At 24.6% G+C, this 16,418-nt stretch overlaps 1 protein-coding gene across 2 annotated transcripts; it reads right to left on the reverse strand.

Annotated features, from left to right (window-relative positions):
* Nucleotides 1-532: 532 nt before the first annotated feature.
* LOC130672409 (leucine carboxyl methyltransferase 1) lies at nucleotides 533-13,990 on the reverse strand. Of its 2 annotated transcripts, XM_057476984.1 has the most exons (5): nucleotides 13,779-13,990; nucleotides 13,430-13,684; nucleotides 7,742-7,925; nucleotides 7,318-7,669; nucleotides 533-5,654 (listed from the first exon to the last, which is right to left on the reverse strand). In XM_057476984.1, the coding sequence occupies exons 1-5, from the start codon at nucleotides 13,779-13,781 to the stop codon at nucleotides 5,450-5,452; spliced, it is 999 nt and encodes a 332-aa protein (XP_057332967.1). In that variant the 5' UTR covers nucleotides 13,782-13,990; the 3' UTR covers nucleotides 533-5,449. The 2 variants fall into 2 exon arrangements, with proteins under 2 accessions (XP_057332967.1, XP_057332968.1); XM_057476985.1 differs by having other exon boundaries at nucleotides 13,430-13,990.
* Between the last annotated feature and the right edge of the window lie 2,428 nt (nucleotides 13,991-16,418).

The following is a 16,418-nucleotide window of genomic DNA, read 5'->3' on the forward strand; positions in this document are numbered from 1 at the left end:
AAAATAAAATTATTAATAGCAATTTTATTTTTAAATTAATGGAGGTGATAAAAGTTTTATTTTTTTAATTTTATGTCAACACTGACTGTTGTACTGAAATATAAATTATCGGGAAGCAGAATTATAAAATAAAATTTATAATTAGTGGAAATAATTAAATTGTTGAGAAAAAATATTTAAAAATTTATAGTAATTTTATCAGCTGAATATTTAACTTTTAATTTAAAAGTTTTTATTACGTTACTAGAAGAGTTTTTAATTAACGAGAGTGAGTTAGTTATTTAGGAGCAAAAATTAATTATTAAATAGTTTAATAATTAATTAGTATTGAGGAAAACTTTCGGTCAAAAGGTCAACAAAAAATAATATATGAAAACCACAGAATATTTAAAATCCAAGTGCTGATTTTTAGTTTTTGGGAATTATATTTTTTTTACTCGCTTTGATTTTTAAATTTTCATAAATTCTCCCTACAATTTTTCTCTTGCAATTAAAAAACAAAATTCCCTGCACTGATTTATGTTTATGATTAAAAAAAAAAAAAAAATTATTGTGAAAACTTCTTGTGGATCAATAAATTTCTAATTAAAGAATGAAAAAAATTAATCTAGCAGTGACATTAAAACAGGAAATTAAAATTTCCTCTTACAAACGTCACTTAAAAAATAATTTGCTCTAGAAAAAGGCCAGCAGAGCAGAAAAAAAAGATAAAATGAAATTATTTTAAATATTTTACATATTTACAGAATTTGTTTTTCTATTTTCCCATGTGACACAATGACACTTTTTTTAAACAATTTTTAAACTTCGGAAAATACAAAAAAAAAAAAGTAACTGACTTTACCCTGGGTATATAGACTAAATTTTTCGAGACACGGTATGTGCACTAGGTCTTTTAGGAAATAGTCAAGTTTTCAAAGTTTCTAGGTTTTCAAAAAATCTGAAAAAAAATCTGGATCACTTCTTGAAGTGTCTAGTACATGGACTAGAAGTTGCCAAAGTCATAACTTCAAAATTGTTGATAACAAAATTGGAATTTTTTGAAAAATCGACTGTTCCTTCAAAGACCCAGTATACATACACAGGGTTAATACTATAAATTAACGTTTTTCAACTCTGGTATAAACTTTTCTGACTCTCCATTAAAAGTTCTCGGTTCCATTATTTTTTCCAGTGGAAAATACGTTCAGAAAAAGTTAGTTTTCAACAATTTTTGAATGTTTGTTCTGTTTTTTTCTAGTATACCTTAAAAATATTAGGACATTTAAGGTAAAAGCCCCTATACCTGCTCAGTACCATTAGTCGCTCACTTTAACTGTTTAATGCGTTTTTTTTATGATTTTTATAAAAAAAAAATTACAACTAAAAATATTATTACTGATAAATAATTATTTGTGAACCTAAATATATTAAAATATCATGTATCAAATTATTCTATAATAGATTATAAATTTAAATTAAATGACTGTTTGCAAAATCGCGCTCAGCCGGGCATTTTTTACTTTAACGTTCATTCGTTAGATTAAATTTAGGCTACGTCAAATTTTTTAAGAATTGTTATAACTATATCTTATTAAATACATTTTTAAAATTCATGAAATTTTATATTATGAAAGAATAAAGTTGTATAATTTATAAATTATTTGTCCAAATCAATAAACTTATCATAGTTTAATTGATATTGTCTTTGAGCGACTATAGGGCCATGTGTTGATCGAGTAATGGTACATGACAACTTTTAATGAGCGACTATGGGTACACTCAAGGACCTTATTTAAAAAATGAATAATAATAAATTATCAAAATTATTCTTCAAACTTAAATTTTATTCTAATACTCGAAACTTCAAAAAATAACTATAAAAAAAATCTGGTTTTTCATTTTATTTATTAATTTATATTGAGTGATTTAATCTCACTCGAATAAAAAGTGAGCGGGTATAGGGGCTTTTACCTTACTGACTTTTTTCTTGGATTTTCAAGTTTAGAAAACGTTTAAAAAAAGTTCGTCGTTGTGTCACTTTTTTAAATTTTTAAAAAATAACGATTTTTCAAAAACTTCTTTTACACGGATTATAAAAAAACTGACGGATCAATTTATCAAAAGATGACTTTAAAACATATATATTAATAAATAAAATAAAAAAAAAAAGATTTAAAATATTCAGCTGATATATTAATCGAGAAATAATTAAACTCATTAATAAAAATTACAATCAATTAACCTTCTAATTAATTAGTATTTTTTTATATTAAATTTAAATCGTATTCGTTTTATTTAACAAGAATAAAATAGTGTTGGCAGACAGCTCGTGTAATCTTTGGTGCATTACAATAAAAAATATGCATGTGCTAATTCGTTGATAAATTGAATTTTTTTTTTACTTTTAATTTAAGTTTTTATAATCCATTTACTAATCATTTAATTTACTCATTAGTGAAACTGATTGATTTGGCTGGACAATTTTTGAGCGACTGCGCACTTTTCTTTCATCATAATAAATTATTCAATATATATATATTTATATTAATCAAAATTATTTATCTACATAATAAAAACTTGCGCATTAATTATTGACAAGTAAAATTTATGTATTAAATAAAAAACAGTCTTAGCACATCGAAAAATACAATTGATAGTTTATGAGATGATTATTTTTAGACACTGCGATTATATTCGACGTACAATTTATTTCTTTTTATTCAGAAAAATATATCATTTCTTTTTTTTTTTTTTTCATTTAATTAATATATATGTTACTCCAGGTATTTATTTTTTAAATACTTTTAACAGCAAAATATACATATTTTTATTCAAATTTTTTTTTTTTTTTTTTTTTCAGCGACTAGGTTCAAGGATAAGCATTTCAGACAACGTTCAAACATTTAACTTGTTACAGATAATTATTTATTACATTAAGTTTTATCTGGTAGCGTAACATAAAATTTATTTTTTTTTTAAATTTGTGGCTTCGTTTATTTTTGGCCATAATTTTTTTTTGAATCATTTTTATACTCAGTAAAAAAAAAAAATTACTGTATGCGTGTAAATTTTTAAAAAATTCAAAGCTTATGGGCAGAAATTTAAAAAAAAATATTTTAGTGTAAAAAAAAAAATTTTGAAAGCTGAGCCGTAGAACCGGTGGCGCAAAAATATTTTTAAATTAAAAAATTATTTAAGGCAGCAAATTAATTTATTATACGAGAGAATTTAAAAAAAAAGCGCCGAAAGTTTTCTGCGCGGGAATTTTTTGATATAGAAAATTGATAACTTTTTTTGTAATTGAGAAATTGAAAATTCAAAAAAATGTTGACCAAAAATAAGCGGGAAATTAGACGAATAATTTTTAATAATTAATCCAAGCCAAAATTTTATAATTTTTTAGATAAATATTAAGTTGTTTTTTTTTACGTTGAGTAAATCCACGACCCTGATTATCCATTTTATGAAGTGTAAGTCTCATGATTGATTAATATTTATTTTTATTCATTTTCAATGAATTTCTTATCTTATGCGGTAATTTTTAAGTAAACAGAATTATGATTATTTTTTATTATGACTGAAAGTTGTTAATTAAATAATCAGTTTAAAGACTTGATAAATCGCAGTCAAACCTTCCGTGAAGTTTAGTTTTATTTATGAAAATACTTTTAATAGTACGATAAAAATTTTTTAAAAATCTATCAATAATTAATGAGCTATCAAGCAATAAATTAATTATAAAATTGTTATTAATTAGATTGAAAAAAAATAATAAAGAGTTTTAACTAAAAAGGCCGATTGTCAGAAGTAATTAAAAATTTATTGTTATTACAAATTCCTACTGCTAATTAACGCACTCGAGGATGAAATTTTTGAAATTTTATTTCCTTTGATTAATTTCTATTTTTATTTTTAATTTTCTGTAATTACTTCTACAAAAAAAAATTTATTAAAAGTATTAACGAGTTTATAAATATCAGTATTGTTAATTATTTTTACTTTCTGTTACTTTGATTGTTAAATATTTTAAAAATTTTATAAAATTCAAACCGAGTAGGAAATAAAAATAAAATCAATTCAATGCAAAAAGAAAAAAAAATTTCAACGTTACTAAAATAATGAAATTTAAGGAAAATGATTTATACTAACAATTATTTTTTAAATACAACTCACAGTCGCCTCCAAGTGTAAAATTTTATTTCACAACAATTCTAAATAAAAAAAAAATTTTTTTTAATTGAGAAAACAAAAAAAAACCTATTTTATAATTATAAAAAACTTTTTCTCATCTTAACCGAGAATAATTATTTAAAATACTTTTAAATATAAATATTTATCCACTGGAATCACTATAAAATCACAGAAAAAAATCCATTCCGAGGTATAAGTAGTACAAAGATTAAACTATATCAAGAATCAAAAATTTATACACAGAAAAAAAAGGATTTCTTGACGATAAAAATTTTTACTTGTCCTCAGAAATTTTTCGCATTACGAATTGACAGCAAAAATTTGCTTAGAGCAAGAAATTTTTTATGATACTGAATTTCGCATGAACCTGAAGTTGACAGACAATTAACAATTTCTGGATTTTTTTTTTAAAAACCAAGTACAAAAAAATAGAAAATAAAAATATGCACATGTAGAAAATTTTGAAAACTACAAGTGCAATTTTTCAAATATTTTTTTTAAAATAATTTATCGTTTAAAAAAAAATTCAAAAATTATTAGACGTCGGCTAATTTCAGTACCATAAGTTCGCAGACGTCCAACAATTTTTGGATTATTTTTTAACCAATAAATTATAAAAAAAAAATATTTGAAAAAATTGCACCCATAGTTTTTTAAATTTTCTACATGTGCATTTTTTTATTGCACGCCTCGGAAGCGAAGCGGAGAGGTTGTGCTATGTTTTATTTTTTGGCAATTAATCTTTTAAAAAAAAAAATCAAAAAATTTTTAATTGTCCGTTAGCTTCAGGATCATAATTTTTTTTAGTCCTAAGAAAATTTTTGCTTTCGTTTCTCAATGAAAAATTTTTCTTGCGTCACGAAATCCTTTTTTTCTGTGTATTAATAATAATAACAATTATTATTATATAATTAGCAATTAAAAACTTTAATTGTCAGTACTGATAATTAATTTTAGTTTATCTATGATATTAATTTTTCAATAATTGATCAGTCTAAATAAACTTTATCATTTTTTAAAAATTTATCCTCGAAAAAATTCAACGAGTTTATTTATCATTTTTTTTATCACGATGACAACAATAAAAGCTGACGAAATAAATTTTCACGTACCTGACAATGAAAATTATTTCATTACATCCTTTTATACTTATTATTTTTTTTTCTTTTATTTTTTCATTTACCTGGAGTAACGTTGTGGCGTGTTATCATTATAATTATTATTATTAATTAATTATTTTATTAATTAATAATATACTTTTAAGTTATAGCCGTAATTAAACTTGGGCTATTGCAATATTTTTAAACATCGGACCATTCCAGGCAATAGCGATACAATAATGTTGCAATAATTGTGTCAATAATTCTCTCTCGTCTAACATTTCAATTCGTTCGATTCTCATTCTCTCAGATTCTGGGAGTGAATCGTAAATTTCTACCATTGTCCATGCGCTTGACCCTTCCCATCCGTTTATTGTAAAACTAGAAATTTTTAAATTATTTAATTATTTAATTATAATTAATTCGTAAGATAACAGACCCAATATCCTGATTTAAAATTTATGTTGATAAATTTTTATATGACATATATCTTTATATATGTAGGGGGGATGTAAGGCAGGACTATTTACGCCTACCTACCAGTCATCTTGCTTTTTATGATAAATCATTTATTGTATCTGCAATTCGTGTCTGGAATACACTACCTCCGAGCCTTACATCTCTCCCGACATTCATAGAATTTCGTAGTGCTGTATATACTTATTTTTTCGAAATAGAAAGCTCAAATTAAGAGCACTTGACGATGGAACTGATTTTTATTAAAATTTTTATTTTTTATTTTTATTATTACTATATTTGTATTATTATTATACTTTTATTTTCTATGTAAAAACTAATGTAAATATCTTGTTTTTTGAACGGCCACAGGAGATTTAGATCTCATGGTCGAATAAAATATATTATCTATCTATCTATCTATCTATCTATCTATCTATCTATACATTTATATTAGGGTGATTCAAAAAATAACAATTTTTTTTTTTTCTTGGAAACAGGTTCAAAAGTTTCATTTAGATAAAAAAAGACGCCTGTGAAAATTAGAGCTCTTAATATCAACATTAAGAGGTTCCGCATTGCACTTTTCTATTTTCCATAAGAATAACATGGAAAAAATGCTCTACAAAAAAAGTTTCTTATCATTTTTTGATAAATCTATTTGTTCAAAAGTTATTTGAGGTTAAAGTCGAATTCATATTAAATTTTGAGATCTTTTTACTTTTCCGGCGAAACTATCAGACCTATAACAAAATGTCATGGGACCTTTTTTGTAGACAATTTTATTCCCTAGAAGTTATTTTCTATAAAGTATTTTCGAATTCCGCATTGTTTTCTAATTATTTTCATTTTAATGTCAAGCTCATAAAAAAAATAGTCTTCTGATCGATTTTAAGAGCTTTGACATTAAAATTAAAATAACTAGAAAACAATGCGGAATTCGAAAAAACTTTGTTAGAAATAACTTCTAGGGAATAAAATTGTCTACAAAAAAGGTCCAATGATATTTTGTTATAGGTCTGATAGTTTCGCCGGAAAAGTAAAAAGGTTTCAAAATTTAATATGAATTCGACTTCAACCTCAAATAACTTTTGAACAAATAGATTTATCAAAAAATGATAAGAAACTTTTTTTGTAGAGCATTCAATCCCCTACAAAAATATGCCTGCCAATTATTCCTATGATGCATGGTGAGCTAATTATAAAAATCAGAAGTCGTAAAAAAAATTTTTTCCATGTTATCCTTATGGAAAATAGAAAAGTGCAATGAGGAACATCTTAATGTTGATATTAAGAGCTCTAATTTTCACAGGCGTCTTTTTTTATCTAAATGAAACTTTTGAACCTGTTTCCGAGAAAAAAAAAAATTTGTTATTTTTTAAATTACCCTAATATTTATATAATAATTTAATAACAACAACAAAATTATTTCTCATATAATTTATTGCTACTCGATACTTAAGTCCTTAATAAAATCATAAAAAAAAAAAAATCAATTTTTCTTAAGTTATTTCATCACTTTAATGAAAAGTGGTTGAGTATTGAGTCTGTTATTTGATTACTTACATAAATAATTAAATAAACTCACCGTCTCTGTTGAGTTTCTAATGACTCGCAGTCTTCAACGCCAGCTAATAAACAACCACGGCATCGTAAATTAGAGAGCATAACTTGGCCAAACTTATCACGCATATTGACTTGCTCATAATTAACAAATAGACTATTAGGGAACTTTTGAGCCAACCACTTAATAAGGACAGAGGCTGCATTACTATCTATATAAACGAGAACACATTCAGACAGAAATAATGTTGGACTGTTAAAGTCAACTTCTGCTTGTGTTAATTTGTTTGATAACTCTGTTATATGTCTCAAATCTGTTCCAATGAGGTGATAATCTGCAGCATGGAGGTCTGTTGTAGAAAACTTTATTTCTCCGTCTATAAAAGTATCATTCATTTATTAATTAATTAATTAGTTAATTATTTGAATATTAAGTTATGAGTAAATACCTTCAGTATTGAGCCTGTCTATTAATTGTTTATGTTTTTTAATATGATAACATTTCTTAGCAGTAACACTGGGAAAGTCGAGCTCTACAAAATTTTGAGGACTATTTCTTGCATCTTTTAATCGCCAGTAGAGTGTATCGAATCCAGCTCCTAAGTTTATTATTTGTCCTTTACCACCAGATAACTTAAAAAAAAAATATTATTATTTTTAATTAGTCTATTAGATAAATTTATTAATTATTAGAAAAGAGGGAGGAACAAAACGGGGTAGGGGGTAGGGTAAATTTTTATAATTGAGGATTATTTTGAATTTTTTCAAATTGAAAAATGTCAATGACTTTTGTTTTATGATAAAAACTATTAAAATTTTTTTTTCTTCCTTAGTATTCAAATTATGTGTAAATTGTTTATAAGAAAATTTAAATTCCAGAAATTTTTTTCACTTTTTTTAGGGGGCTGCCCAATTTGCCCGCAAATTTTTATTTTTAACAGCTGTAAATTTTTTTTTGATACTGAAATTAGCTGACGTCTAATAATTTTTGGATTTATTTTTCAAAACAATAAATTAGAAAAAAAATATTTGAAAAAATTGTACCTTTAGTTTTTTTAATTTCCTACACGTGCATATTTTTTTTTTTTTTGTAATTGATTTATTGAAAAAAAAAATCCAAAAATTGTTGATCGTCTGTCAGCTTCAGTATCGTAATTTTTTCTCTTTTCTTTGAGGATCATTAAAAAAAAAAAAAAAAAAAAGTAACGTATTTGAATCTGGAAACTTATTAATTCCTTAAGTAATCCCCCCCCCCCTCCCCCATACATACAATAATTAAGGAAAAAAAAAACGAACAATTATTTTTACTGTTTCTAAAAAATTAAGTCCTTTAATAATTTATTTTACTTGGGAATTAAAAACAATAAAAAAAAATATTTCCAATTGAAATCAAAATGAATTAATCAAAGTGTAATGAAACTAAATAAGAAAAACACATAATTTAGTATTAACCTTAAGAGTAAAATTAATTACTAAAAAAAAATTAAATAGATTAATATGAAGAGTTGCAATTTCAATTATTCTAATTATTTTGTCTGGGTAATTTTTCCCGGGGATTATACAAGTGACCTAGACGGTATTCGGTGTCTGGTGAAATTATTCAACCATTTAACTCTTAATTAGTGGAGCTCACTTTTTTTTCTTTTTTAATGGACATTTTTTTTAATTTTACGGCAAATAAACTCTCAGGCGTTTTCATAATTAAGTCAACTTATAAAAAAAAGAATTTTTAGTTTTATTCGAGATAAAATTTTCTTTGATCAATAAAAAAATAAACGAGAATTTTTAAAAACTTGTGAAGGTGAGTATGAAACTCAGGTACATAAAATTTTCCTGTAATGTCTTTAAAAAAAAAGTATATTGACTTTAATTATCACAGATTGATAACGGCGATCATAGACTACACTCTAGTTGACTTTTAATTAATTGAGTTTTTTTATTGATTTTATTATTTAATGCATAGATCGGGTGTGTACCTTTTAAGGATAATTCAATTACATTGTTATGATAAAAAATTTAAATATAGTAACATTACTTGTATATTTAAATGGAATACGCTCATATTTTTTATAAATTTAAATTTTTAATAACAATTGCAATTAATAATTTTTAAAAAAATTCTGAGTAAATATGAAAGGACAAGAAAATAAAAAAAGTTTAAATTTTTATCTTTATTTGTAAAAAATATTATTTTAAATAAAATTTATGATTTATTGAATATTTTTAGAAGTTAAAAAAAAATTATTTTATAAAAGCGTGAATATAAAATTTGACCGCGATCCAAAAGTAATATTGGTTTCATTTCATTATACATTTTTGCAAAACTGATAGAGATAATAAAGAAAAGAAAAAAGTGTTAAAAATATAGAAGTTATATTTTATGCACTCATTGAAAATAAAATAAGAAATATAAAACATTATAAATTCCTTACACTTCACAAACTAAAATCTTTTGATCTTTGGCAAAAATATATAAATCAAATTAGTTACACTCCAAGGAATTTTAATATTTTTTTAACCTAAATATCAAAATACCAACTTTACATTACGGGAAAAGTGTACCGGAAGTAATGGATAATAATACACCGAAAAAAAGGATTTCTTGACCCTAAAAATTTTCAATTACCCACTGAAATTTTTTGTATTATAAATTGATAACATTAATTTTCTTGGGGCAAAAAAATTTTTGCGCCCCGGAATTTTTCTAGGCCTAAGAAAATTTTTGTCTTCAATTCATAATGCAAAATATTTCTTGCACTAAAAAATCCTTTGTTTCTGTATACAATAAATTCAAAATATACCTGAAGATCGAAATGTTTTTTGCAGAGCGAAAATAAAAAAACGACATAAAAAGTCTACTCAAGAAGAATGGGGTTGAAACAAATGTGATAGATCAATATACTTCACTTAATATATGGAGATTACAAATGCGACATTCGTATTACTAGCTTTGTTGTTTCTTTAAAATTATCAATAGTTATTTTGTATCGCCGGACTTATTAAGACAAATAGAACTGAATGTCCCGAAATTTGGCTTAAGGAATAGCCGTCTAGTCCATATACCCACTACGAAAAAACTATTTATTAAAAATAGCCCATGGATAAGGCTTCTTGATGCAGCCAACAATTACTCTGGTGAAATAGAATTTTTTGGAGGTAGTTTGGAGGAAATCAAAAAGTCAACATATGATTTATTTAAATATTAATAGTAATTAAACTTTTTATTTTTGTAAAGATCTATCTTGCGTATTAAATAATCTAATTAAAATTTTATATCATACTGTAAATTGCAGAAATGCGTTATAAATAAATAAATAAATAAAAAGTAAAAAGTCTACTGGATCTGAATTTCTTAAATCTTTTGCACGTCTGCCGAAAATTGCAGCCACCCCCAACTACCTCTAAAGCAGTCAAATTACATAAATTTTTTTAATTTTCGTTGCGTGAAAAACATTCCGATCTTCAGGTACCAAAATTTAAATAAAAATTTTTGAATCTAATCTTTAGTTTAAAATACAGATAAATCTGACAATTTTGAAATTTAATTTCTATCAATTATGAAAACCCATTAAATATTTAAAAAAATTCATTATAATTAATAATAAAATTTATTTTATGTATCTTTTATTTCATAGTAACAATAAAAATATTTAAAAATTTATTTCAGCAGCTGCATTTAATTAAATTCTTGAACAAAGCAAAAGATTGAAAAGAAAAAAGTAATAATAATAATAATTGCCAACAGTAAAAAATATAAGAACTCTAATTATTATGTTATATATTTTCTTCCATTATTACGTCCTCGAACTTAAAATAAAAAAACTTTGCACCAAATAATCAGAGATAAAAAATGTATTATTAATATGAAATATAACCACCCTACTGAAAGTAATAAAATAACTTAAAGTTAAAAGTTAAAACAAGGATATTATTTTAAAAGTATAAAAGTACAATGTAATACTCATATATCCATTACTGTAAGCTCAACCGTCTTTGAAACAAATAATAAAAACATTTTATTATAAAAAATGAAATCCCCGGCTCATTGATTTTACATTGACCTATATATATGTCTGTACATCTGTATGTGTGTGTATATGAGTCGCAATAAAAGGTGAGATCCTGGTACAGTTTAAAATTAGGCCAGGGCCTCGGTCAGGTCAAGGTTTCCATCACTATTCAGTATCATCCCCTCTACGTTGTTCATCAGCTGTACGTCTGCATTCACCGGAGCATCCAGTATACAATACAATATATATATATTGATATATATATATATATATTTTAACCACCAGAGGTTATACATATATCTATTTACTATTTTATTATTGTTATTATATTTTTTTTTATAAACGATCGGTTATAATTTAAAAAAATTTTTTTTATTTAATTAAAAATACTAATTTTTTTTAAAAATGTAAACAATAAATTCAAAATTGTAATGAAGGAAAATAATTAAAAAAAATTATTTAGTCAAAATTTGATAAAAATTCTTATTATCAGCATATATACATATCTGTGTATTTTTTTTATTCATTAAATGAAAAACTACAATCTGTCTAACGACAATAAATAATTGCGATGTCCTGATTTTTTTTTTTTAATTTAATAATAAAAAAAAATAATAAAAATTTAGTAAAATTTGAAATCTGAAAATGACGAGACTTCACTAAGGAAAGAAAAATTTTAAATGTCATTAAAAAAAAATCATCAGCACAATTGTTTTTTTTTTTTTTAATTTTTTAAAAAGTTATTTAATTGCCACTCTTTTAAAAAATAGTAATTAATAAATGAAAAGAAATAGTAATTAAATGTGTAGCTGTCAATATTAATATATAATTAAATTAATATTTAAATATTTGTAGAAATGTAAATACACTGAGCAAAAAAAGGACGATTACATTCTATGTAATTTATTGACCCAAGTATAATCATAAATAATTTCACTTATTATTTAAATTAAAACTAATTTGCTGTCGCAAAAAAATGTATACTTATTTTTTCTCATATAAAAAAATCGTTATTTTAAATAACAATTTTTAGTACAAAGTAAAATTTTTTAAATGACTAATAAATTCTTGAAACAATAAAATATTTTACTGCCAATAAAGAGGAGTTGAAAAATTTCAATTCCCAATAGACAAATAAAAAATACTAAATTTTTTTTAAATCCATACGCAGGAATTTTTCAAATATTTTTTACACAGAAATAAGGGATTTCTTGGCGCAATAAATATTTTGTCTCATGAAATTAAAACAAAAATTTACTTATGACTAGAAAAAATTTCTCAATGCAAGTAAACATTTTGCGCACCAAGAAATTATTTATTTCTGTGTATAATTTTTATTTTGTTGCGTCTCAATTTTTTTATTTCTTTTCAAAACAATAAATTATAAAAAAAAAACAATATTTGAAAAAATTGCATCCACAGTTTTTTAAATTTCTTGCTTTTAAAAAAATTCAAAAATTTACTGTCTGTCAGTTTCAGGTCCTAACAATTATTTGAAAAACATGACATTAAAATTGGCGGACATTTGACAATTTTAAAAACTTTAAAATAACAAAATTTTTTAAACAAAAAAATTAAAAAATGGATTTTTAGAAAATTCTAAAATCAGTGCATGTATTTTTTTTTTATTTTATCAATATAATTGTTTAATTTTTTTATATGTAATTTAAAAAATGATCCTGAAGTTAGCAGACAATTAACGATTTTCGGATTTTTTTTTTTCACCAAATGAATTACTTGCAAAAAAAAAAACTAAAAATATGCACATGTACAAAATTTAAAAACCTACAGGTGCAATTTTTTCAAATATTTTTTTTTTTATAATTTATTGTTTAAAAACAAATTCAAAAATTATTAGACGTTGGCTAAATTCAGTATCATATTTATGATTCTAATAAATTTTGAATTTTTTTTTAGACAATAAACTGTAAAAAAAAGATATTTCAAAAAATTGTACCTGTAGTTTTTTTAATTTTCTATATGTGCATATTTTTATTTTTTGTTTTTTTTGTAATTAATTTGTTTAAAAAAAAATCCAAAAATTACTAATTCGCTGCTGACTTCAAGATCATTTATATTTAAAAATTGTCGTGTCTGCTACATTGACACTCACAAAAATCAACATACCTTTAAAAATCTATCAATAAAATACTCAGTTCCTTTAACTCTTGCATAATAACCTCGATTTATTTCTGGCGGTTTGCGTGTTGTTTGACGAACAAAAAAATTAATAAAAGGATCAGTCCAGTATCCAAGTTGTACCGCGTGTCTTTTGCACTCACTCGCGTCATCATTTGTGGCCTGAGTTGCCTCATCGTCTACCATATCTTTAATCATTTCACAGCTCAAAAAATATATCCTCTTATTATTATTGTTATTGATCTTAATATATTATGTATTTATCAACACTTGTTATTGTTATTGTTACTGTTACTGTTGCTATTATTTGTTTGTATGATTGTTGTTATTGACGAACCATCTTAGGCTAGAACTGTAACTGGTACTGGTACTAGTGAACTAGGATTGGTAGAGAGTCCTGAGCCTGGTGAATTTAAAATATTCTGGCGGTTTTTATATTTAAATAATAAATTTATAATATTTATAAGTATTTGGTATTGTTTGTTGGTAATTAAGTTGTATGTCAAAAGTCATACGGTCACATCACCACTGCGACTTACGACCAGTGATTCAGTTGCGACTAGCGACCTAACGAGAAGTGGCCATACTGCGAGCTGAGCATATTCAGGGTCGTATCCACGAGACGTCTTGTGCCCTTGATTATCTGCGGATGCGCGGTATGTTCATTTTTATACCTGGTTCCTTACTTTTTTTTATTTTATTATATTAATATTCTAATACTGGGGTAGAGGTACCGTTTTTCGCCACTTTAGGCCCAGTTTTGGACACGAAAAATTTTAATAAAGTAATTTGTAAAAGACACAATGACAAAATTAATTTTTAAAATGTGTTCTAATACTTTTAACCCGCTATTAAAATGGAAATTTTGTTTTACACTTTCATTAATTAAAATGAAGATCAAATGTCCAAAAATGGGGCAGTGGCCACAAATGGTACCTCTAAATTTTTTTTTTTAAATTTATGTTCACTTTAATCATGAGGGTGAATGTACCAGACCTCAGACAAATTTGAAATTATAAATAAATAGAGTAAATAATTTAAAAATAATATTTATAAAAAATGCAGTTATTGATTTCAAAATTTTTTAAATGCGCATTTTTTTTAAATTTTATTTTATTAATTATTTACTCTATTAATAATTTTAAATTTCTCCGATGATTGCTGCATATCCACGATCATGTGAATGTAACTGAGAAGTAGGAATTTTATAAATTTTCTGATAAATAAATAAATAAAATGTAAAAAGAATAAAAATAAAAAAAATGCGTATTTAGATAAATGAAAAATGAGTACGCGCATTTTTTAAAATTTTATTATTTTAATTCACTTATTTATTTATTTAAAGTTTACAAAATGTCTCATGTCTGCTACATTCACACTCATATTAACTATTAACTATTGAAAATTTTAAGTAAAGTAATTTATCAGTTCGCGGTTAGTTTATTTCAAAACTTTATTAACTCAGCTACATAATTTCCCAGACAGAATTCAAGTCGGAATGACTGCTTTACTTGGTCTTTTTGAAGGCGTCCTCAAGAAGTCTTATAATCACTTCTTAAAGGTGTCATTTTTCAGAAAAAATTAGGAGCTCCTTAAAACGTCATGGTAAATTCATACTGAAGTCTTATTTGCGAAGTCAGAAAAAAGAACTCTTTTTAAAGACGTTTTACTGAGTTCGCTAGGTGGCTCATTCGACATCTTCAGAACTTCTTAAAGACTTCTTCAAGATGTTGATGAGACGTCCAAATCATAACCCAGATATCAAAATGACGTCTTGATGAGTACTGAATGAGTTCCTATTTATGATTTGGACGTCTTATCAACACCTTGAAGAAGTCTTTAAGAAGTTCTGAAGATGTCAAATGAGCCACCTAGCGAACTCAGTAAGACATCTTTAAAAAGAGTTCTTTTTTCTGACTTCACACTAAGGCTTCAGTATGAATTTACCATGACGACTTTAAGGGGCTCCTAATTTTGACTTCATAAAGAAGTTTAAAAAAGAATACATTTAGACGTGATAAAACTGACGATTTATGGAGTCTTCAAGAACTCTTAATTAAGAGTTCTTAAAAATGACATTTTTAAGAAGTCATTATAAGACTTCTTGAGGATGCCTTCAAAAAGACCAAGTAAAGCAGTCATCCCGACTTGAATGATGTCGGGGAAGACTTCAGTATGAACTTACCAGGACGTCTTAAGGAGCTTCTAATTTTGACTTCATTTTGACTTCAAAGAAATTAAAAAAAAGAATACATTTAGACCTCACAAAGTTGATGTCTTATTTATGGAGTCTTTAAGAACTCTTAATTGAGAGTTCTTAAAAATGACACCTTTAAGAAGTCATTATAAGACTTCTTGAGGACGCCTTTAAAAAGACGTCGTAATAAAGCAGTCATTTCGACTTGAGTGCTGTCTGGGAAATAGGAACTCATTCAGAAATCAAGACGTCATTTTGCTATCTTGGTTTCTACTCAGATTAATTACCAGTCAGTTTGTAATCACTACCAATCATTTATTTGTAACTGATTAAATTATTTGAAAATAGATTTTTATATTTTGAATAATTATTAATTAATATAATTAGGCATTGTTTAATCATTAATCAAGTGATATTATATATTATATAACAATAATAATAATCCTTATTATTATTATTATTATTATTATTATTATTATTATAATTATTATTATTATTATCATTAATTACCAATTTAATAGAAATCAGAATCATTAAAGAGGTTAAAATAAAAAATGTAAACCACATCATTTAATTTTTGATATAACTCTTTATTTGTTATTAAATTAAAAAATAACTTCAATCACTATATTATATTATTCAATTAATATTAATCATTATAATTATTATTAATCATTATAGCAATTATTGATACTTAATTTAAATAATTAAAACAGTTTTGATATCTGCGCAAAAATAGACTAGGCTGTTAATAAGTAATTAAAAGTATGACAAAAACAA

Source organism: Microplitis mediator, chromosome 7, assembly GCF_029852145.1.
Source record: "Microplitis mediator isolate UGA2020A chromosome 7, iyMicMedi2.1, whole genome shotgun sequence".
Classification (NCBI taxonomy): Eukaryota; Metazoa; Arthropoda; class Insecta; order Hymenoptera; family Braconidae; genus Microplitis; species Microplitis mediator.

Excerpts from the sequence above, each read along its gene's own strand:
- LOC130672409 (XM_057476984.1), bottom strand. Across the intron at positions 7,926-13,429 it reads TTATTGATAGATTTTTAAAG|TTATCTGGTGGTAAAGGACA; the intron begins GTATGTTGATTT and ends TTTTTTTTTAAG. Across the intron at positions 5,655-7,317 it reads TTAGAAACTCAACAGAGACG|TTTTACAATAAACGGATGGG; the intron begins GTGAGTTTATTT and ends AAAAATTTCTAG.